At 40.0% G+C, this 25,268-nt stretch overlaps 1 protein-coding gene across 11 annotated transcripts in view; it reads right to left on the reverse strand.

Annotated features, from left to right (window-relative positions):
- Positions 1-25,268, reverse strand: part of MTA3 (metastasis associated 1 family member 3) — a 174,868-nt gene that overhangs the window by 122,177 nt on the left and 27,423 nt on the right. For all 11 annotated transcript variants that reach the window (XR_009544227.1, XM_060169832.1, XM_060169831.1 and 8 more), the window contains one exon: positions 4,715-4,841. Coding sequence is in view for 10 of the 11 variants with exons in the window: in XM_060169832.1 (XP_060025815.1) it covers positions 4,715-4,841 (127 nt within the window). In the remaining variant the exon portion in view is untranslated. The remainder of the gene's footprint in view (positions 1-4,714; positions 4,842-25,268) is intronic.

The raw sequence follows: 25,268 nt of genomic DNA on the forward strand, positions 1-25,268 counted from the left end.
TGTTTCCATCTCCGGGCTATTGTAAATAGAGCTGCAATGAACATTTTGGTACATGATTCTTTTTGAATTATGGTTTTCTCAGGGTATATGCCCAGTAGTGGGATTGCTGGGTCATATGGTAGTTCTATTTGTAGTTTTTTAAGGACCCTCCATACTGTTCTCCACAGTGGCTGTACCAATTCACATTCCCACCAGCAGTGCAAGAGGGTTCCCTTTTCTCCACACCCTTTCCAGCATTTATTGTTTCTAGATTTTTTGATGATGGCCATTCTGACTGGTGTGAGATGATATCTCATTGTAGTTTTGATTTGCATTTCTCTAATGATTAGTGATGTTGAGCATTTTTTCATGTGTTTGTTGGCAGTCCGTATATTTTCTTTAGAAAAATGTCTATTTAGGTCTTCTGCCCATTTTTGGATTGGGTTGTTTGTTTTTTTGTTATTAAGCTGCATGAGCTGCTTATAAATTTTGGAGATTAATCCTTTGTCAGTTGCTTCATTTGCAAATATTTTCTCCCATTCTGAGGGTTGTCTTTTGGTCTTGTTTATGGTTTCCTTTGCTGTGCAAAAGCTTTGCAGTTTCATTAGGTCCCATTTGTTTATTTTTGTTTTTATTTCCATTCCTCTAGGAGGTGGGTCAAAAAGGATCTTCCTGTGATTTATGTCATAGAGTGTCCTGCCTATGTTTTCCTCTAAGACAAACTTTTAAATAATACTTTTTCCATTATATATCTAATGTGCTTTCATTTCAGAGAAAAGTAGAAATATAGAAAAGAATAAATATGAAAGTTGCTTGCATTTTCTATAGTAGTGCAATCCTGAAATCTATCAAATACCAAGTTCCTACTTACATTTGTGATGCTGACTCCTATCTATGAATGAAAATGACCTCATTTATTTGCAAAAAAATCTTTAACTAAAAAAATAAAACAAAACAATGCTGCAATAAACATATCAGTATATATATTTCTACACACTTGCATGAGAACCTCTGTTAGATAAAATCAAAAAAGTGGAATTGCCGGGTCAAAGGATATTCACACATTAAAGTTTGATTTCTCTGATTATATTAACATTCGAATATAGAAGAGTTATCTATTTCCCCACCCTCATCAACACTGAGTGTTAAGACAAGAACTTCAGTATTCCATCCCCCAAATACCTCTTGTTGGCTAGAAACTTTTCCGTTTCTCCCTTTCTCATGGTTGCTATATATGCTTTATAAATTCATTTCGTTTGGTGACAAAAAATATGTACACAAAACAGATTTCCTATCCTCTGCTTAGCCCTCCATGTGAAAGCTTGATGTTGACTCTGCTTAGCCCTCCATGTGAAAGCTTGATATATCATAATATTGTATATTTGCCCCCACGTGATCTGAATTCAAGATCTGAATCTGCCATTTAAAAGCCGTGAGACTGACAACTTAACCTTTTTGCTTCAGTTTCCTCATCCGTAAAATGAGGATAATAAGAGGACCTACATTACAAAGTCATTGGGAAGATCAAATAAAATACATGTAAAGCAACTGAAATAACACCTATCACAAAGGTTCAATAAATGTTAGAATTTTTAAAAGCCAAGTTCAATAAACATGGGCTCTATATAACTGAACACAGTATTCTACACACACAAACACACACACACACACACAAAGTGACAGGTCTAGCACCTGGCATAACAATAAATTTTATAGTGCTTTATAGCCCACGCAGCATATAATCTATTATTAATGACCTAAGGCACTGTGCAAGAAGCATGCTGTCTCTCCCCTTCACCCCAAAAAGTGTTCCAGAGGAATTCTTATGTTCAAATCCTATGTATCCTAACAAGATAGATACAAACAAATCCTCAACAAGAGCTGAATCACTAACTCTACCCAGAAAAGTCCTGGTCCTATTCATTCTCTTCCAATGAAATCAGAAGGAAGGAAGAGTTGCCTCCCTGCCACTTTGGGAAGCTTGTAGCACCCAGTTAGTATTATAGCTCACAAACTACAAAGGACCTCAGGAATGCCTCAGTCAGGTTTTCTCCTCTGTTCCATACAGCACCAAGGAAATTCTGGGCACTTAATAATGCCCCTAAGAATAAAAAGCCAGTATTCATCAAATTACCCCTCTTTGCTGCCAAAGAACAATGGGACTTCAGTAATTTTCTCCTGTTAAAGCACAGATAAATAGGGCATGACTTCAACGTTAGCAAAATGTCAAGATCACTCCAATGTACACTTGTTCTACATCAGCATGAGGGCTGGTTAGCACAGCTTTGTGCTTTGGCTGGAGACTGCCCCTAAATCCATTCAGCTGTTTGAAAATGAGAGCCATAAATGAGAAAATATGCCTCCACACTACTCCCTCTCAGCTTGGAGAACAAAAAAATTAAAAAAAAAAATGCTTCAAATGTCTATATCTCTTCCTCATAATTCAAAATAATTGCCACCAGGTAAACTCCTTAAGTTTACAAGCTGGGGAACCTTGTCTTATTTATCAAGCAGTTAGCAAGCTCCCTAATTGAGAATATACTCAGGAAATGTGTGCAACATGACTGAATGATTGTATATTCTATGTAATTTCTATGTTCAACAAAGGGGTGTCTTGATAATTACATTTCAATATACTCTCTCAGTCCTTATGAAACATGAAAAATACTTCACTAGTTTTTCCATTCCAAGCAATCTGTTAAAGGAAACCAACATTACTTATAAACAGATTCCAAGCTATCAGGAGGGTAAATTAAAAATATACTTGCGTGTTTTGGATACATTTTTAAAACCATTTGTCAGATTCCTGTTCTGGCAAGAGTCTTATGACTGGCCACATAACTTCTTGAGCTTAAAATGAATCTTTATATTCTAGCTTCTTCCAATTAAATGATAAATGCATATGGCTCTTCAGCATTTATTAGTTACCTATATCTTTAAAACAATTTTCTTATTTCTTGAAATACCCCTATTTTTAGGTTAAATACTATTCCCACATTATCTGGCCTGATTATCTTTTCTAACACAGGACGTAAGTCACACAGAACATACTAACTCTAGCCAATCTAAACACAGTGTCCCCATTTTTACATACTTTCTTGAATTTGATTATTTTCTAGTTATCAACATACAACAGAATTTTTCTGTAACAACAGAAATCTAATATTCTGTTGTAGTTGCTGTATCATAATACATTTAACCAATTCCCTACTAATGGACATTTACTTTCAATTTTATACTACTAAAGGCAATTCTGAAACAAAGATAAACACAGTGTCCCCAAAAAAACCTAAATAAAGCAATGATATGATGTTAACTACTGAGGAAGATCAAGTTATCTCTGAAAAGATTTGGAGAAAGGTGATTCTGGTATCTTTGTGATACACTTCCTGCCTTAGAAGATCTCTGTGTCCATTTCTGAAAAGAGAAGTATAAGAATACACAAAGGTCCGGGGAGTTGCAGCATGTGTGTTTGTGTTACAAAGACCAAACTGGAGCTTCAGGAAGTCTCCAAACATGTCTGAGCCCAAAAAAGACAGACTTAGATACAATACCGACATTCACGGCTAAAGAAGAGGGGCCAATTTTTTTTTAATAAACAGTTAATATGTTTTATTTCCATATATAAACAGTTTTTAAGACAATAATAACTAGTGAGGAGTTGAATAAAAGAAGTAAAGATTGTGAACAACAGTTGAAGGAATTCCTTTAACGTTAGAGGATAAAAACACTGCATCCTGGACACAGGCTGTTCCCTGCACACACCCATGCTTACCTGTTCCCTTTATCTGAAACATGCCCCCCAATCTCTCGAAGGCTGAGTAGATGCCAACTCCTTCTGAAGTTTTTGAGTTCAGAAAGAGCTCAATTGTATCTATGCTTAAATCTTACCACTACCGGATCAAAAAGATCACCACCATTCTCCCAAAACTACAAACCAGGGACTGGATTTCACTTTTACATCCCATCATTACACAGATCAGATACAAGTGAGTGAGTAATAAAGAATATAAAGTTTTCACGGGCTTCCCTGGTGGCGCAGTGGTTGAGAGTCCGCCTGCCGATGCAGGGGACACGGGTTCTTGCCCCGGTCCGGGAAAATCCCACATGCCGCGGAGCGGCTGGGCCCGTGAGCCATGGCGACTGAGCCTGCGCGTCCGGAGCCAGTTGCTCCGCAACGGGAGAGGCCACAACAGTGAGAGGCCCGCGTACCGCAAAAAAAAAAAGAAAAAGAAAAAAAAAAAGAAAGAATATAAAGTTTTCATCCCAGAGGACCTCAAAAATAAATAAATAAATCAAAAGCCTTGTATCCTACAAGGTCAAGAGACAAGTGCCGGGAACCAGATCTAGAACCAGGTTCTAGTTCTTGGACTCCAATGACTATATTATTTTCTGGGAATCGGGAGAAGACCAGCATTTCCCAAAATGGTATCTGCTGGACACTGTTCTGCAAGATGCTAATACATACTTAAATAAACTGGAAAAGTCTGGACTAAAACAAAGCTAACATGGTTACTTTACTACAGAACATGCGCAGGGCTTTAAAATGCTAATATACACTATAAATTTCCAAGATAAGATTACATAATGAAGCCTTTAGTGAACTAATTTGAGCAAGATTGTTGGGGAGAGTTTGAAAAATGCTTCAAAAAGGTTGTTTTAGTTAGTTTGTTTGTTTTTCCCAATTGTCACAATATTACTGAGTACTTCAGATCAACTTCTAAAAAGTTCTTACCTGATATGTGTTGCAGGCAGGGATTCGTATTGGCGAGACAAAAAGAGCTCCCTATGTTTCAACTGATGTTTCTGTTTATCCGTCAAGTCAGCCTCAATTGTTGTTTCAGATTCTTCCTCAATTTCTTCTACACAAATAAAATTCAAAAAATGCATTATTACAAAGTACATTACCTATTTGGTTATTAAGATAGACTTAATCAGCCTTTCTTTCATTCAATATTTTTTTCAAACGAACTGATTTTAAATTTACACATTTAACCTGTCATTTGAATTACAACCATAAAATTAAGTTACCCAGGCCTCAAAGGAAGAACTCCAATTTTAAGATGGCAGATGGAACATATGCATCTATCTCCTCTTCCCCCATGAAACTACACCAAAATATCAATGAAAATGTATTAACATTTCAATGACAATAAAAAATGAAGCAACAGGGCTTCCCTGGTGGCGCAGTGGTTGAAAGTCCGCCTGCCGATGCAGAGGACACGGGTTTGTGCCCCGGTCTGGGAGGATCCCACATGCCGTGGAGTGGCTGGGACCGTGAGCCATGGCTCCTGAGTCTGTGCATCCGGAGGCTGTGCTCCGCAACGGGAGAGGCCACAACAGTGAGAGGCCCGTGTACCGCAAAAAAAAAAAAAAAAAGCAACAATGGAAGATTTTCAACAACAACAAAAAAAGATGGAAAATAGATTTTAAAAAAAAGAAAAGTACACACTTAGTCAAGAGAAGGAAGTGAAAATCTATGTGCGTACAGAGAGGGATGCCACGGAGAAGGTGGGCACCGGGCGAGTACTGACTTATCCCTTGAAGCTACCAAGTATTATGAGAAAGAAAGTAGGGTGAGAGCAAAAAAGCAGGAGAAACGGGTTGAAAATCTATAACACAATAACTTAATCCCAGAATACTCCAGTTAAAAAGAGTACAATCAGAAACAAATAGTATAACACATTTCAAATTTGATAACACAAATAAAAACTAATAGAAGGATTAGAGGATAATGTTAATGAAATCTCCTAGAAATTAAAACAAAGAGATAACAGAAAACCAAAAGATTAAAATAGTAAAGAAGAATGCATGAGGTCCAACATCTCACTAACAAAAGTTCCATAAAGAAACAACAGAGATAACAGATTCTTTTACCTCTTTGTTTGTTTGTTTCGGTGGGGGGGGGGATGAGGGAAGACCTATCAAAGAGATGATTCAAGAAAATTTCCCCTAAGTGTCCAGTGAGACTGAGTGTCCTGATTGAATTCGTGTCATACTTAACTTTTTTTTTTAAGTGACAGCATGAGAAGATTGCAACCATTTACAGGAAAGAAGTGTAGGCGCAAGCAAAGAAACCAGAATCCGAGTGGAATCACAGATGAACAGCAACATTCTGTGCTAAGACAGCACAGCAATGCCATCCAAGAGGAAAAATGACATTCAACCTAGAATTGCATAGTCAACTATCAAGTCTTAAAAGAGAATAAGGACAAACTTTTTGCATTCATTCAACCAAGATTTACAGTTCACCCTTGAACAATGTGAGTTTGAACTGCACGGGTCCACTTATATGTGAATTTTTTCAATAAATACAGTACATTGGAAAATTTTTAGAGGTTTGCAACAATTTGAAAAACTTCACAAATGCGGATTTCCCTGCCAGTCCAGTAGTTAAGACTCCGTGCTTCCAATGGAGGGGGCGCAAGTTCGAACTCTGGTCAGGGAACTGAGATCCCACATACTACACGGCTCCCCCCCAAAAAAAACAAAAGAAAAAGAAAGGAAAAGAATTCACAGATGAACCACGTAGCTTAGAAATATCAAAAACATTAAGAAAAAGGTATGTTGGGACTTCCCTGGTGGCACAGTGGTTAAGAATCCGCCTGCCAATGCAGGGGACATGGGTTCAATCTCTGGTCTGGGAAGATCCCACATGCCACGGAGCAACTAAGCCTGTGCACCACAACTACTGAGCCTGTGCTCTAGAGCCCGCGAGCCACAACTACTGAAGCCCACATGACTAGAACCCATGCTCCACAACAAGAGAAGCCTCCACAACGAGAAGCCCGCACACCGCAAGGAAGAGTAGTCCCTGCTTGCCACAACTAGAGAAAGCCCACGCGCAGCAACGAAGACCCAACGCAGCCAAAAATAAATAAATAAAATAAATTTATTTAAAAAGGGATTTTTCAGGGCTTCCCTGGTGGCGCAGTGGTTGAGAGTCCGCCTGCCGATGCAGGGGACACGGGTTCATGCCCCGGTCCGGGAAGATCCCACATGCTGCGGAGCGGCTGGGCCCGTGAGCCATGGCCGCTGAGCCTGCGCGTCCGGAGCCTGTGCTCCGCAACGGGAGAGGCCACAGCAGTGAGAGGCCCGCGTACCGCAAAAAAAAAAAAAAAAAAGGGATTTTTCACTTAAATGTTTATTAAAAAAAAGGTATGTCATGAATTCATAAAACATGTGGATAGTAGTCTATCCTTATATAGGCATAAGGTGAATGATATTTAATAAAAACTACTGTGTTAGATTTCTTACTGTTTTATAATTTTCCTTTCAAAGAATTACATTACCATTCATTATATTAAATTGCCTCTCTCTCTAGTAACTGGAAAAACTGCTTATCATCATATTATCACAGGTAGGTGGGTTTTTTTTTAAATTGTATCAATGTTTCCAATAGTGTACTATGAATATAACTGTAATACTCTATGCCATAAAACTTTTTAAATGATTCATTCATTATTGTATAGGCTAGGCTACTGTGAAGCAATCATATCAATTACACTAGGCTACCATAAAGAATCATATTGCTGGGCTTCCTTGGTGGCGCAGTGGTTAAGAATCCGCCTGCCAATGGAGGGGACACGGGTTCGAGCCCTGGTCTGGGAAGATCCCACATGCTGCGGAACAACTAAGCCTGTGCGCCACAACTACTGAGCCTGCGCTCTAGAGCCTGAGAGCCACAACTACCGAGCCCACGTGCCACAACTACTGAAGCCTGCGTGCCAGAGCCCATGCTCCACAACAAAGAAGCCACTCCAATGAGAAGCCCGCACACCACAACAGAGATAGCCCCCACTCGCCGAAACTAGAGAACGCCCGCGTGCAACAACAAAGACCCAACAGAGCCAAAAATAAATAAATAAATTTATTTATTTATTTTTTAAAAAAAAAGAATCATACTGCTGATTCTTCATTATCAATGAAGATCACTATAGCACGGATCACTATACCTGTAAATAAATATGAACTTCTTTTCACATTTTTTTTTCCTTTTTAATGTCTAGTGTTAGTAACACACATAACATCTACAGTGTTTTGTATTGTATAAGACAATACTGATGTAGGTACTGACAGACAATTCACCTTATAATTAGATTTATGGTATCAATAAATACAGCATAGTACTGTAAGTATATTTTCTCTTCCTTGTGATTTTCCTAACATTTTCTTTTCTCTGGCTTACTTTAAGAATACAGTATATATTCTGTATGACACACAAAATATGTGTTAATCAACTGTTTATGTTACGTATAAGGCTTCCAGTCAACAGTAGGCTATCAGTTAAGTTTTGGGGGGAGTCAAAAGTTTTATGAAGATTTTCACCTGTGCAGGGGGTTGGTGTCCCTAACTCCTGCATTACTCAAGGGTCAACTGTATTAGGCACCAAAAACAGGCACTAATCAAGGTGCTGGAGGCAATCAGTGAGCAAAAAAGTTGCTACTATGAAGAAATTATTCAAAGTGTTTGCCTCTGGGAAACAGAGTTGGAAGAAAAGGATGGAAAGGGAAGACAAAGTTTTGCCTGAGATTTTTTTTTAATGCTGTATTTAATATTCTTTTTAAAGAAAAAAATTACTAGATGTCATTTACAGATATAATTCCAAATAATTTTAGATATAAAGTTTTTAAAAATATAATACCTGTAGAGGCTCACAGATCCTCTGCAGCCTTACCTGGACCGGACCAGAAGAGACTGTGTAGCTATGGGAATAGCAGGAGTACTGAGAACTCAGAGTCAGGGAGGGGGTGACTGGATTCTCACACAAGAAGTAAAGCCCAAGGTTAGGCCTCAGAGCCTTCATTTCTGGACAGTGACAAAACACACACACACACGCACACAGCAACACATTTCTGTTCCTCACAATTCTCTCTTATAAATTTCTTACGTACGGACCCAGGACCACAAGAGATTTTATCATATGTGACCCCCTAGTTGTAGTTCTTCTGAGTTGTATGAGGGCAATTAATAGGCTAAGTATCAAATCTTTTCTACCTTCAAACTTTTAAAACTCTGAATTGAAAATGGACCTGTAAAAATTAGAAACTGATTTAGAAAAACATGCATCTAGCTCCAAAACAGAATAATGTGATTTAAAATTCTTTGATTGTTCTTTATAATGAACTACTCAAAGAGAAATGAAGCAATAAAAGAGCCATTTACTTGCAAGTCTAATAACATCTCACCAGTGGAAATCAATGAAGTTACTGCTGCATTGGCACTATTAGCACCAGCAAATATCACATACAAAATTATACTCTTTACCTGATTAGGATTTGATAAATTGTTGTTCCATAAAACACAGCTAACTGAATTCTAACGTGTACCCTATAGAGCTAAAACAGCAACAAGCTCTAAAAATAATGGTAACAACAGCAAATCTTATTTTCTTGTACAATCTCTTGATACTGGGTGAAAAGGAATAAAATCTCTCAAGTTTAATCTAACCAAACACAGAAATCACCACAACAGCATCTGAAACTCATTTTTTCACATTTACAAGTTAATTTCATTTACATATTTGTATAAATTTCTACTGGCTTCTGAACAAGAAATGATTCCCATGCCATTAACATCCTAAAAACATTAAACAACCGCAATGGCAAGAACTGGCATTTAGACAATGAAAAATTTGAAAGAATAGAACTATCATCAAAAATAACGGGGCTTCCCTGGTGGCACAGTGGTTAAGAATCTGCCTGCCAATGCAGGGGACATAGGTTCAAGCCCTGGTTGGGGAAGATCCTACATGCCGCAGAGCAGCTAAGCCCGTGCGCCACAACTACTGAGCCTGCGCTCTAGAGCCCGCACGCCACAACTACTGAGCCAGTGTGCCACAACTACTGAAGCCCGCACACCTAGAGCCTGTGCTCCGCAACAAGAGAAGCCACCACAATGAGTAGCCCCCTCACCACAACTAGAGACAGCCCACGTGCAGCAACGAAGACCCAACACCACCAAAAATAAAAATAAAAATAATTTTTTTAATAAAATTAAATTAAAAGGGCTTCCCTGGTGGCGCAGTGGTTGAGAATCTGCCTGCTAATGCAGAGGACACGGGTTCGAGCCCTGTTCTGGGAAGATCCCACATGCTGCGGAGCAACTAGGCCTGTGAGCCACAACTACTGAGTCTGCGCATCTGGAGCCTGTGCTCCGCAACAAGAGAGGCCACGATAGTGAAGAGGCCCACGCACCATGATGAAGAGTTGCTTGCCGCAACTAGAGAAAGCCCTCGCACAGAAACGAAGACCCACCACAGCCAAAAATAAATATATAAATAATTAAATAAATAAAAGATTACTATTAATTAAAGAAAGAAATAAATAAAATTTTAAAAAAAGAAATTAAAGAAGACTTAAGTAAATGGGAAAACTATGTTCACAGATTGGAAGATTTAACATTGTTAAGATGGCAGTACTGCCTAAGTTGATCAACAGATTCAATGCAACCCCTACCAAAATTCCAACTGTCTTTTTCACAAAAATTAGCAAACTATCCTAAAATTCATATGGACATGTAAGCAACCCAGAATAGCCAAAATAATTTGAAAAAGAACAAATTTAAGAGTACTCACACTAAAAAGAAAAAAAAAAGAGTACTCACACTTCCAGATTTCAAAGCATTCTTCAAAGCTACAACACTTAAGACGGTGGTACTGGCATAAGGATAGGCATAGATTAATTAGAATATAACTGGGAGTCCAGAAATAAGCCCATACATTTATGTTAAATGATTTTGGATAAGGATGCCAAGACAATTCACTGGGGGAATGAATAGTCTTTTCTACAAATGATGCTGAGAACAACTGGACATCCACATACAATGAATAAAGCTGGGCCCTCACACCACATACAAAAATTAATTCAAAATGGATCAAAGACCTAAATGTAAGACCTAAAACTTTTATAAAACACTTAGAATAAAACACAAGTGTAAATCTTCATGACCTTAGACTAGGCAATAGTTTCTTCACTATGGCACCCTAAATAAATCACAAGCAACCAAAGAAAAAACAGGTAAATTAGAATTAGTATTAAAATTTTTGTGCTTAAAAAGTACTCTCAAGAAAGCAAAGAGACAACCCATAGAATGGGAGAAAATGTTTTCAAATCATGTAACTCATAAGGTTCTAGTATCCAGAATATATAAAGAACTCTTATAACAATAAAAAGACAACCCAGGGCTTCCCTGGTGGCGCAGTGGTTAAGAATTCGCCTGCCAATGCAGGGGACATGGGTTCGAGCCCTGGTCTGGGAAGATCCCATATGCCGTGGAACAACTAAGTCCATGCACCACAACTACTGAGCCTGCACTCTAGAGCCCGTGAGCCACAACTACTGAGCCCACGTGCTGCAAATACTGAAGCCTGCGCACCTAGAGCCTGTGCTCCGCAACAAGAGAAGCCACCACAGTGAGAAGCCCGTGCACCACAAGGAAGAGTAGCCCCTGCTCGCCAAAACTAGAGAAAGCCCACACACAGCAACAAAGACCCAACGCAGCCAGAAACAAAATAAATTAAAATAAATAAATTTTTAAAAAACCATTCACAAAAAAAAAGAAGACAACCCAAGACAACCCAATTAAATAATTGGCAAAGGATCTGAATACATTTCTCCAAAAGATATACAAAGAGCCAATTAGTACATGAAAAGATGTTCAACATCATTAGTTACTAGGGAAATGCAAATCAAAATTACCATGAGAGGACTTCCCTGGTGGTGCAGTGGTTTGAGCCCTGGTGAGGGAAGATCCCACATGCTGCGGAGTAACAAGTCCCGTGCACCACAGCCCGTGTGCCACAACTACTGAGCCTGTGCTCTAGAGCCCATGTGCCCCAACTACTGAAGCCCACGTGCCTAGGACCCATTCTCCGCAAGAAGAGAAGCCACCGCAATGAGAAGCCCACGCGCTGCAATGAAGAGTAGCCCCTGCTCACTGCAACTAGAGGAAGCCCACGCGCAGCAGTAAACACCCAATGCAGCCAAAAAGAAAAATGAAATAAATTTTTTTTATTTTAAAATTAATTATTTAATTATTTAAAAACTACTATGAGATATTTCACATTGACCAGAATGACTATAATCAAAAAGATAACAAGCAAAAATGTGGAGAAATTGTAATCTTTGTACATTATCAGTAGAAATGTCAGATGGTGCAGTTACATTGTAAAACAGTTCAACAGTTCCTCAAATTGCTGAACAGAGTTGCCATGCAACCAAGCAATTCCATTCCTAGGTGTATACCCAGGAGAACAAAAAACATGTCAATACAAAACCTGTACATGAATGTTTATACAGCATTATTCATAACTGCCAAAAAGTGGAAGCAATCCAAATGTTTGATAAATGGATAAATAAATGTAGTATATCCATACAATGGGATATTTACCATTTAGCCATAAAGAGGAATGAAGTGCGGATTCATGCTACAACGTGGATGAACCTTGAGACATTGTATTAGGCTGTATTAGTTTGAACAAAGGAACTTTTTGGCCAACCCCATACTAAATGAAATATTACAAAAGTGAAAGACACAAAAGGTCACATATTATAGGATGCCATTTATATGAAAAATACAGAATAGACAAATCCACAGAGACAGGAAGTAGCTTGGTGGTTGCCAGAGGATTAGTGGAGGGAAACACAGGGACGGCTAATGGGTACGGGATTTCTTTTTGGAGTGATAAAAATGTCCTGGAATCAAATAATAGTTATAGTTGCATAAATTTATGAATATACTAAAAACCACTGAATTGTACACCTTTTAAAGTGGTAAGTTATATATGGCATGTAAATTACATCAAAAAGAGAACAAGCTAAACCTTAAAAAGGGCGGGGGGATGCAAATGAAATGCAAAAAGTCAAAGGAACAATGGATAAATTTCAGCATAGTCATGGAATGGGATTCTACTCAATAGCTAAAAGTTAATGAGTGAATCCACATATCAATATGGACAGATCACAAAAACTTGATATTGAGCGAGAAAGCAATCTGTAGAAGGACACATATGTAAAACACCATTTTTTAAGATGCAAAAACAATGCTCTAAATACATACATATGTAACAAAACTATAAATACACGAATGGGAAAAAAAAAAACCACACACTAAAGTTGAGATAGCAATTCACCTATGGGGAAACCAGGAAAGCAATGGAGTTGGGAAGGGATGCACACAGCACTAAAAGAATCTGAAGCAAATATGTATGTCACAATAAGGGAGGACAAAGTTGGTTGGTTCGTTCATAATTAGCACATTATTCTCTCTTTTCTGCTTCCTAAAAATACCTCAAATAAAAAGTGAATAGGACTCAAGAGAAGGAAAACTGTAACTAAACTTTAATCCATGTTAAACTGCTTTTTTCCTTAATGAGACAACCACCACAGTTGATCATTTTTATGTTTTAATTTTTTATTATTTATTTATTTTTTGGCTGCATTGGGACTTCATTGCTGTGCGTGGGCTTTCTCTAGTTGCGGCTAGCAGGTGCTACTCTTTCATTGCAGTGCACGGGCTTCTCATTGCAGTGGCTTCCCTTGTTGTGGAGCACGGGCTCTAGGCGCACAGGTTTCAGTAGTTGTGGCACGTGGGCTCAGTAGTTGTGGCTCACAGGCTCTAGAGCGCAGGCTCAGTAGTTGTGGCACATGGGCTCTGCGGCATGTGGGATCTTCCCGGACCAGGGCTCAAACCCATGTCCCCTGCATTGGCAGGCGGATTCTTAACCACTGCACCACCAGGGAAGTCCCGATAATCATTTATTTACCTATGTCTTCCTTCTCTCCATATCTTTGTATCATCTTGCCAAAATATTAATTTCAACTGGCATTCTGTATAACGTTAATTTCCGAAATATATACAAATAAATATACATAATTATAACTATACAACTAAATTTTGGGTTTGAAGATTAAAAAAGGAAGGGAACAAAATAGAAATGTGGCCCATCTTGGGAGATCAAAAACAGGTAAGCACCAAGAGTTGACTGCTTCTATAAAGAAATGCATGAGATAAACAGGGAGAATACTGGAGTGGATGAAAAGTTAATAGAAGAAGATCACATGTAAAGTTGAAAGGAGTCTCTGAGGTTCTGGTACCTAATCCATGAGACTTTCACCAACCTCCAGGTGGAAGAGTCCCCTCCTCTTTGCTATAAAGCAGTACCCACATAAGCTTAAGGTACTTACTTGTCACAGTATGCTTTGTGCAACAGTCATCTGATTCACAGAGTCCCTTGAGAACAAAGATGGGTCATTTATCTTTGTATCAATGCTGATTTTCTCATGGGGTAGAAGAGACAGAACCTCAAGAAATGTTCACAGCAGACCAGGTAAAAATTATCAGTAACACTCAAATCAGCTGCTGCGACGACAGACTCACAGAGTTATGACATAAAACACCGCAAAGAGTAACCATCAAAAGGTTACTGTTGGGGCTTCCCTGGTGGCGCAGTGGTTGAGAGTCCGCCTGCCGATGCAGGGGACGCAGGTTCGTGCCCCGGTCCGGGAAGATCCCACATGCCGCGGAGTGGCTGGGCCCGTGAGCCATGGCCGCTGAGCCTGCACGTCTGGAGCCTGTGCTCCGCAACGGGAGAGGCCACAACAGTGAGAGGCCAGCGTGCCACAAAAAAAATAAAAAATAAAAAATAAATAAAATAAAGGTTACTGTTCGGGCTTCCCCAGTGGCGCAGCTGTTGAGAGTCCACCTGCCGATGCAGGGGACACGGGTTCGTGCCTTGGTCCGGGAAGATACCACATGCCGCGGAGCGGCTACGCCCGTGAGCCATGGCCGCTGAGCCTGCGCGTCCGGAGCCTGTGCTCCGCAATGGGAGAGGCCACAACAGTGAGAGGCCCGCATAACGAAAAAAAAAAGTTACTGTTCAAGGGCTCTGTCACATCTCATCTCAGTGCTTTCCACAATTCTTCCCAGATCTAACACAAGGTGGATGGGATACCAGGCTTCAGAGTCACACTTGAAATCAAAGTCTAGTTCCATCCGTTCCTAGTCGGGGGCAAAATTATTTACTCTCTGTAATCCTCAGTTTCATCATCTGTAAAACGTGGACATAATTTCTCCCTTATAAGGTTATTGTGAGAATTAAGATAGTGCACATAATTTGCTTAGCACAGTGCCTAACACAGTGCTAAATTTTAAAACTTGCTATTACAATTTTTTAATGAATTCATGTAATTTTCTCTGACATTTGGGAAACAATTCTTATCTCCTAAGACAATGGTTCCTAATTAAGAAAGCAAACCATGTTAAAATTAAAACAAATTAAAAATTGCTTTCACTTTTTGTAAACAACCAAAAACAGATATCCAGACCCCACCCCTGGAAATACTGATTTAAAACTTCTAGGGTACAGTCACACCAGTTAAGCCTCAGTTAAGAATCATTATTATAAAACACTAATTTTAAAACATTTTTCTGGCAGAACACCTATGCCAGCAATTCTCAAGCTTTTTAGTCTCAGGACCCCTTATATTCTTCAATTCTATCAGGGGTTTCAAAGAAGTTTTGTTTTCATTGGTAACACATCTACCAATATTGTGTTATAAATTAAAACAAATAAATTTTGAAAATACTGGAAATCACAAGCACACAATGCATTATCATGAGTGATGAAGTCATCACATGTCATAAAGCCTGGAAAAACTCTGCTATACACTCCTGAGAGAATCAGAAAGACAATTAAATAACAGCTTAGTATTATCAAGAAAATTTCCACCACAGACACCCTGAAAGATATGCAGGAAAAACTGACTTATGCAAAAGAAATATTAACTCGAAGTCTAATTTGAAAAGAAAAACAAGAACTGGCTAAAGCAAGGTTTTTTTTACTCTATTGGGTTTAAGAAACCTGTCACAGAAATTTTATCTTCACATTGTGAGATACAATGACTCATAAGTTGTTATATAGCAAGTTAGGATCCCATCAGAAATTTAAGCTATTTCTGCTTTACATTTATTTATTCAAAGAACACTGCATCTGGCAAAGGCTGCCCAATCTTATAATATATTCAAAGTCCATCTGGAATGTTATGCAGCCTTAACATGCCACCATGCATTTTTCCGTTTGCTGTCAATTTCAAAACTTAAGAAACAAAACGATTTACAAGCAACCAAATTTCCCGGCACCACAAGACCACCACCCTTCTCCAATTCATTTCAGACACAGCAGCCAGCATCTTCCCACAATGCAACTCATTTCTCTTGCTTTGATTAATAAAGAGTCTCATGGTTTATAAATCTTCTAATGATCTGCCCTGCCATATGTTTTACCTACTTCCCCCACAACTACACCCCATTCCCAGGGCAAAAAAGAAGAGCGGCCCCCGCTCGCCACAACTAGAGAAAGCCCGTGCACAGCAATGAAGACCCAAAGCCACCAAAGTAAACAAATAAATTTATTTTAAAGAAAAGAATATAGCCCGGGACTTCCCTGGTGGTCCAGTTGTTGAGAATCCACCTTCCAATGCAGGGGAACTGGGTTAGAGCCCTGGCCGGGAAACTAGGATCCCACATGCTGCAGGGCAACTAAGCCCATGTGCCACAACAAAAGATCCTGCGTGCTGCAACTAGGACTCAATGCAGCCGAATAAACAAATAAAATAAATAAATAGTTTTTTTAAAAAAAAGAATACAGCCCGACTAGAATTCACATAAATTGACAGAGGAAGCGAAAATTGGTCAACCACTATGGAAACCTGTTTGCAATATTCTACTAAAGTATATTTATACCCACCCCATAAACCAACAATTTCCAATCCTTGGTATTTATCCAAGAGGAATGAGAGCTTAAGTATACCAAAAGAATGTTCTCAGCAATTTTATTCACAGGAGCCCAAACTGGAAACCATTTGAATGTCCATCAACAGGAGAATAAATACTGCTGGGCCAGAAAAAAGAACAAGTGATACAAGCAATAACATAGACGGATCCCACAGACACGGTGCTGACAAGCAATAACATAGACGAATCCCACAGACACGGTGCTGAGTGAAAAAAGTCAGACAAAAGGGTAAATACAATAGGTACTCCACTGCGATGAAGTCAGAAACCAGGCAAAACTAACGGGTGGTAGTAGACATCGGAGCAGTGGTTATCTGGGGAGGGGGGAGGAAGAGGGTACTAATGGGCACAAAGGAATCTGCTGAGGTATTAGAAAGTTTTTCTATCTTAATCTGAGTGGTAGTAATAGAAATGTATACGTCTGTGAAAATCTCTTGACCTGCACACTTTACCTATTACACTGTATTTTATACCTTGATTTTTAGATATTTTTTAAAAGGATTATGATTTCTCCTTCTAGACAACGTAATAGGGATCAGATCTACCCACCCGTATGAAACCATCAAAATTTACAAATTTTGGTTTTTACAAATTTACCCCCCAAAATCAAAACTTAATAAATAAGTTTAAAAGCAGAAAAAAATACATGAAGCATCAGGCCACGGGCACATCAGACAATGAAGAACAGTGATCCCTGAGAGACAGAAAACAAACAAGGTGAGCCCTAACACTGGCCCTTACTTATTGCCATGGCAGAGTTTCCAGGCAACAGTGAAGGAGGGGAAACTGAGGCAGAGCCTGGCAGACTCCCAGGTGAGGAGACGAAGGTGAGAGAACAGGGAGACCAAGGCAACTAGAGTTCAAAAGATAGAGTACCAGAGTACCAGAGTGAGAAAACCTGGAGATCTCATACGGTGATCCTCGAGCACAGCACCCATCAGTGAATACATGTGAGGAAACTGCCATAAAACAGGGGAAGAATCAGCGGGAACAGTGCACGGTGCTCACACGGGGCCACGAACAGTGTTTGTTTGCAAACAACCACACTGGTAAAACTGATAATTCACAGTGTATCGGGTAGAGTTCACAGAAAGGTCTTGCCTAAATAATTGGGAACAATTAAAGCCCTACACTGAGCACCGACTGCTCTGTACCCACTTAACCAATGTACATTAAGTCATAAATGCAACAACCAAAAGGACCAAACTGTTTCCAAGTAACTTAAGTGCATCACAGAACAAGGGTCAAGAAGATTTACAGGAGCATAAAAATACCCAGGACACAAGAAGGTAAAATTTACAATGACGGCTACATACCTATTAGGAGGCCTAAAATTAAAAAGACTTACCTTATGAAGTGCTGGCAATGATGTGAGGAAACCAGAACTCCCCTACACTGCAGATTAGAATGTAAAATGGTACAATCACTTTCGCAAACAGTTGCAGTTTCCTAAAAGGCTAAAAATATCCAGACCATATGATAAGGCCATGCCAGTACAAACCAAGAAGAAATGTATGTCTGTACAAAGACCGGCACCAACTGTTCAAAGCAACTTTGTCTGTAATAGCCCCAAAACTGCAAACAACTGAAATATCCATCAGCAGATGAGTAGACAAATTGTGATACATCCACACAAAGGGATACTACTCAACAATAAAAAGGAAGAAACCAGTGATCTGTGTGTTCAAGGATTAGAAGACTCAGTATTGTGAAGATGTCAATTCTGCCCCAAATTGATCAATGGATTTAATGCAATCCCAATCAAAATCCAATCCAACTGACAAGCTGATTCTAAAATTTATATAAAAATGCATAACATCTAGAATAGCCAAAACAACTCTAACAAAGAGAAATCAAAGTTGGAGGGCTAACATTACTTGATTTCAAGAAGTATTAGAAAGCTAAAATAATCCAAAGTGTGTTGATGGTGAAAAGAGTAACAGGTGGACCAATGGAACAGAACAGAAAGGCCAGAATAGAGCCACACATATATGACCAACTGATCTGACAAAGGCACAAAAGCAATGCAATGGAGAAAGGATAGTCTTTTCAACAAACAGTGCTGCAGCAACTGAATATGCATGCACCCCCCAAAGGAACTTAGCATGGACACCTTGTACCATAACACAAAAAGTAACTAAAGGCTTCCCTGGTGGCGCAGTGGTTGAGAGTCCGCCTGCCGATGCAGGGGACACGGGTTCGTGCCCCGGTGCAGGAGAATCCCACATGCTGCGGAGCGGCTGGGCCCGTGAGCCATGGCCGCTGGGCCTGCGTGTCCGGAGCCTGTGCTCCGCAATGGGAGAGGCCACAGCAGTGAGAGGCGCGTGTACCACCAAAAAAAAAAAAACTTCTACGAGAAAATATAGAAGACTAAATGATAGCAAAGTATGAAAGTAAAATGATTCATACTTTCTGGAAGACTCTTTAGGAACACTTATTAAAAATCTTAAAAACTGTACATGCACTCTGAGCTAATCATTCCACTAAGAAAAGACAGATAAATTCATGAAAATGTATTTGCTACACAGTAACTGAAGGATTTTTCTAATTTTTTCCTGTAAACTACTTAATAATCTAAAATAATTCTACAATGGTACATGCTATTTAAAGTTGTGAATTATGTGATATATGAATTACCAATATAAGAAACATGGGCCACCTCATACTACAGGATATCATATTTTTCAAAGCTTGGAACACTCAGGAAACCAAGGGTCAGAAAATTTATAGTCTACCATGGACAAAACAGAAATAAGAATGAATCACAGAATACAGGATTACAACATTTCTTACACACATTTTCTGCAGTATCTTCACTCTTGAGAGCCTTACACTAATGAGCTTCATAATTTCTAACAATTTCATTTAATTCTGTCATCCTTTGCTGTCCTGTTTATAGTAATTTATATGAAAAGGTATACAGCACTGAGCAAGTTTTTTAAAAGTCTTTTCAAAAAGGGAAGAATATGGAAAATATTTCTCCAACTGTAGAGGACTGAGTAATCTGAAAACAACCTAAACAAAAGAAAAAATGGATTTGCTCCTTGAACTATGAAAACACAACAAAGGAGTCAACCATATTACACCTTAAAGGCAAAAACAATTATTGAAAAAAACAGGAAATAAAATCTTTTATTTATTATCACAAGAGATGTCTTTCTAACACACAACCTTCAATAATTTTCTACCAGGTTGAAATTAATTCCTCTCAGGAGTTGCAGTTTCACCCTCATGAATTACCGATACTCTTAAATATAAAGCAAGTTGGGCTAACCAGCTATTTTTACAGCCTTGCCACACAAAGACTCACAAATCTCCACAATGTGAAAATATTCATGCAGCTTTAAAGACTATTGTAGGACTTCCCTGGTGGCCCAGCGGTTAAGAATCCACCTGCCGGAACTTCCCTGGTGGCGCAGTGATTAAGAAGCCGCCAACCAATACAGTGGACACAGGTTCAAGCCCTGGTCCGGGAAGATCCCACATGCCATGGAGCAACTGCGCCCGTGCGCCACAACTACTGAGCCGGCGCTCTGGAGCCCGTGAGGCACAACTACTGAAGCCCGCACGCCTAGAGCCCGTGCTCTGCGACAAGAGAAGCCACAGCAATGAGAAGCCCGCACACCGCAACGAGAAGTAGCTTCCGCTCGCCGCAACTGGAGAAAGCCTGCATGCAGCAACGAAGACCCAATGCAGCCAAAAATAATATAAATAAATAAATAAATTTTTAAAATAAATAAATTTAAAATAAAGACTATTATAAGTATTATACACTGGGTCCCTGAGGGGAAAAAAACACAAGACAAAGCAAGAGATCATGGGGAAAAAAACTATGTTAAGAAAGATGAATTTGGGACTTCCCTGGTGACACAGTGGTTAAGAATCTGCCTGCCAAAGCAGGGGACACGGGTTCAAGCCCTGGTACAGGAAGATCCCACATACCGTGGAACAACTAAGCCCGTGCGCCACAACTACTGAGCCTGCACTCTAGAGCTCATGTGCCACAACTACTGAGCCCGCATGCCACAACTACTGAAGCCTGCACGCCTAGAGTCCGTGCTCCTCAACAAGAGAAGCCACTGCAATGAGAAGCCTGTGCACCGCAACGAAGAGTAGCCCCCACTCGCCGCAACCAGAGAAAGCCCAGGCACAGCTACAAAGACCCAACGCAGCCAAAAATAAAAATAAAAAATAAATAAACTTATAAAGTCCCCTATTATGATGGTGTTACTGTCAATTTCCCCTTTTATGGCTGTTAGTATTTGCCTTATGTATTGAGGTGCTCCTATGTTGGGTGCACAAATATTTACAATTGTTATATCTTCTTCTTGGATTGATCCCTTGATCATTATGTAGTGTCCTTCTTTGTCTCTTCTAATAGTCTTTATTTTAAAGTCTTTTTTGTCTGATATGAGAATTGCTACTCCAGCTTTCTTTTGATTTCCATTTGCATGGAATATCTTTTTCCATCCCCTCACTTCCAGTCTGTATGCATCCGTAGGTCTGAAGTGGGTCTCTTGTAGACAGCACATAGATGGGTCTTGTTTTTGTATCCATTCAACCAGTCTACGTCTTTTGGTTGGAGCATTTAATCCATTTACATTTAAGGTAATTATCAATATGTATGTTCCTATTCCCATTTCTTAATTGTTTTGGGTTTGTTATTGTAGGTCTTTTTCTTCTCTGTGTTTCCTGCCTAGAGAAGTTCCTTTAGCATTTGTTGTACAGCTGGTTTGGTGGTGCTGAATTCTCTTAGCTTTTGCTTGTCTGTAAAGGTTTTTTTTGTTTGTTTGTTTTCATTTTATTTTTTTTAACATCTTTATTGGGGTATAATGCTATACAATGGTGTGTTAGTTTCTGCTTTATAACAAAGTGAATCAGTTATACATATACATATGTTCCCAAATCTCTTCCCTCTTGCATCTTCCTCCCTCCCACCCTCCCTCCAGGCGGTCACAAAGCACCGAGCTGATATCCCTGTGCTATGCGGCTGCTTCTCACTAGCTATCTACCTTACGTTTTGTAGTGTATATATGTCCATGCCTCTCTCTCGCTTTGTCACAGCTCACCCTTTCCCCTCCCCATATCCTCAAGTCCATTCTCCAGTAGGTCTCTGTCTTTATTCCTGTCTTACCCCTAGGTTCTTCATGACATTTATTTTTTCTTAAATTCCATATATATGTGTTAGCATACGGTATTTGTCTCTCTCTTTCTGACTTGCTTCACTCTGTATGACAGCCTCTAGGTCTATCCACCTCATTACAAATAGCTCAATTTCATTTCTTTTTATGGCTGAGTAATATTCCACTGTATGTATGTGCCACATCTTCTTTATCCATTCATCCAATGATGGGCACTTAGGTTGTTTCCATCTCTGAGCTATTGTAAATAGAGCTGCAATGAACATTTTGGTACATGATTATTTTTGAATTATGGTTTTCTCAGGGTATATGCCCAGTAGTGGGATTGCTGGGTCATATGGTAGTTCTATTTGTAGTTTTTTAAGGAACCTCCATACTGTTCTCCACAGTGGCTGTACCAATTCACATTCCCACCAGCAGTGCAGGAGAGTTCCCTTTTCTCCACACCCTCTCCAGCATTTATTGTTTCTAGATTTTTTGATGATGGCCATTCTGGCTGGTGTGAGATGATATCTCATTGTAGTTTTGATTTGCATTTCCCTAATGATTAATGATGTTGAGCATTCTTTCATGTGTTTGTTGGCAGTCTGTATATCTTCCTTGGAGAAATGTCTATTTAGATCTTCTGCCCATTTTTGGATTGGGTTGTCTGTTTTTTTGTTATTGAGCTGAGTCTGTAAAGGTTTTAATTTCTCCGTCAAATCTGAATGAGATCCTTGCTGGGTAGAGTAATCTTGGTTGTAGGTTTTTCCCTTTCATCACCTTAATATGTCCTGCCACTCCCTTCTAGCTTACAGAGTTTCTACTGAAAGATCAGCTGCTAACCTTATGGGGATTCCCTAACCTTATGGGGATTCCCTTGTATGTTATTTGTTGCTCTTCCCTTGCTGCTTTTAATATTTTTTCTTTGTATTTAATTTTTGATAGTTTGATTAATATGTGTCTTGGCACGTTTCTCCTTGGACTTATCCTGCCTGGGACACTGTGCTTCCTGGACTTGATTAACTATTTCCTTTCCCATATTAGGGAAGTTTTCAACTATAATCTCTTCAAATATTTTCTCAGTCCCTTTCTTTTTTTCTTCTTCTTCTGGGACCCACATAATTCAAATGCTGGTGCGTTTAATATTGTCCCAGAAGTCTCTGAGACTGTCCTCAATTCTGTTCATTCTTTTTTCTTTATTCTGCTCTGCGGTAGTTATTTCCACTATTTTATCTTCCAGGTCACTTATCTGTTCTTCTGCCTCAGCTATTCTGCTATTGGTTCCTTCTACAGAATTTTTATTTCATTTATTGTGTTGTTCATCATTGTTTGCTCTTTAGTTCTTCTAGGTCCTTGTTAGACATTTCTTATATTTTCTCCATTCTATTTCCAAGATTTTGGATCACCTTTACTATCATTATTCTGAATTCCTTTTCGGGTAGACTACCTATTTCCTCTGCATTTGTTTGGTCTGGTGGGTTTTTACCTTGCTCCTTCATCTGCTGTGTATTTCTCTGTCTTCTGATTTTGCTTAATTTACTGTGATTGGGGTCTTCCTTTTCGCAGGCTGCAGGTTCATAGTTCCCATTGTTTTTGGTGTCTGCCCCCAGTGGGTAAGGTTGGTTCAGTGGGTTGTGTAGGCTTCCTGGTGGAGGAGACTGGTGCTTGTGTTCTGGTGGATGAGGCTGGATCTTGTCTTTCTAGTGGGCAGGACCGCGTCCGGTGGTGTGTTTCGGGGTGTCTATGACCTTATCCTGATTTTAGGCAGCCTCTCTGCTAACGGGTGGGGTTGTGTTCCTATCTTGCTAGTTGTTTGGCATGGGGTGTCCGGCACTGGAGCTTGCTGGTCATTGAGTGGAGCTGGGTCTTAGCATTGAGACAGAGATCTCTGGGAGACCTCTCACCGACTGGTATTACGTGGAGCTGGGAGGTCTCTGGTGGACCAATGTCCTGAACTCGGCTCTCCCACCTCAGAGGCTCAGGCCTGACACCCAGCCAGAGCACCAAGATCCTGTGAGCCACATGGCCAGGTACGTGGAGAGTTTCTTCCCTTTTGGGAAGTCTGAGGTCTTCTGCCTTCAGTAGGTATTCTGTAGGAGTTGTTCCACATGTAGATGTATTTTTGATGTATTTGTGAGGAGGAAGGTGATCTCCACGTCTTACTCCTCCACCATCTTGAAGGTCTCCACTTGCAGTTCTTTTGACCCTGAGTTTAATTATAGGAGTTGAAATCTTCTTTGCAGTTTCTGTGATTACTTCTCCTAGAGGTTTCCCGATTTGAAATGTGTAGCAACCTGCAAATCCAAGAGCTGCAATACCCAGCCCCACAGCTATAGAACTCCTTGCCAGTCCCTGGTCAATGTCAGCATCCAACCACTTGGTCGGGGGCGGCGAGTACTCAGCGTAGCGCAGGCCCTCACCGGCGGTGGAAGAGTTCATATTCTAATTCCACTAAATGTTGCTATGACTTTTGGTAAGTTACTGACTTCTCTTTGGGCCACTGTAGAAATAGAGCTAATAACAACCTAAATTAACAAATTCTAGTAGTGACGATTAAAAGAACAAAATGAATATGTGTCTAGTGTACCATCTGAAACACAGAGTTCAAAATTGGTAGTTTTCAGGACTTCCCTTGTGGTCCAGTGGTTAAGAATCCACCTTCCAATGCAGGGAATGTGGGTTCGATCCCTGGTCAGGGAACTAAGATCCCACGTGCCATGGAGCAACTAAGCCTGCACGCCATAACTAGAAAGCCCACACATCACAACTGCTGAGCCCACATGCCACACCTAGAGAGCCTGCCCACTGCAACTACTGAACCCGTGTGCTCTGGAGCCCACGTGCCACACTACAGAGAAGCCCGCACGCTGCAACTAGAGAAACCTGCGCGCCACAATGAAGAGCCCATGCGCTGTAATGAAAGATCCCGTGTTGCAACGAATATACCATGAGCAGCAACTAAGGCCCAAAGCAGCCAAATTAATTAATTAATTAATTTTTTTAAATGTATTAAAAAACTGGGGGCTTCCCTGGTGGCGCAGTGGTTGAGAATCCGCCTGCCAATGCAGGGGACATGGGTTCGATCCCTGGTCCAGGAAGGTCCCACATGCCATGGAGCAACTAAGCCTGTGCACCACAACTACTGAGCCCACATGCCACAACTAGTGAAGCCCATGCACCTAGAGCCTGTGCTCCACAACAGGAGAAGCCACCGCAGTGAGAGGCCCACGCACCGAAGCGAAGAGTGGCCCCCGCTCACCGCAACCAGAGAAAGCCTGTGCACAGCAACCAAGACCCAACGCAGCCATAAATAAGTAAATAAATAAATAAACAATTTTTAAGAAAAATGTTAGTTTTCCTTCCTTCTCAAAG

This window comes from Lagenorhynchus albirostris, chromosome 13, assembly GCF_949774975.1.
Source record: "Lagenorhynchus albirostris chromosome 13, mLagAlb1.1, whole genome shotgun sequence".
NCBI classification, from domain to species: Eukaryota; Metazoa; Chordata; class Mammalia; order Artiodactyla; family Delphinidae; genus Lagenorhynchus; species Lagenorhynchus albirostris.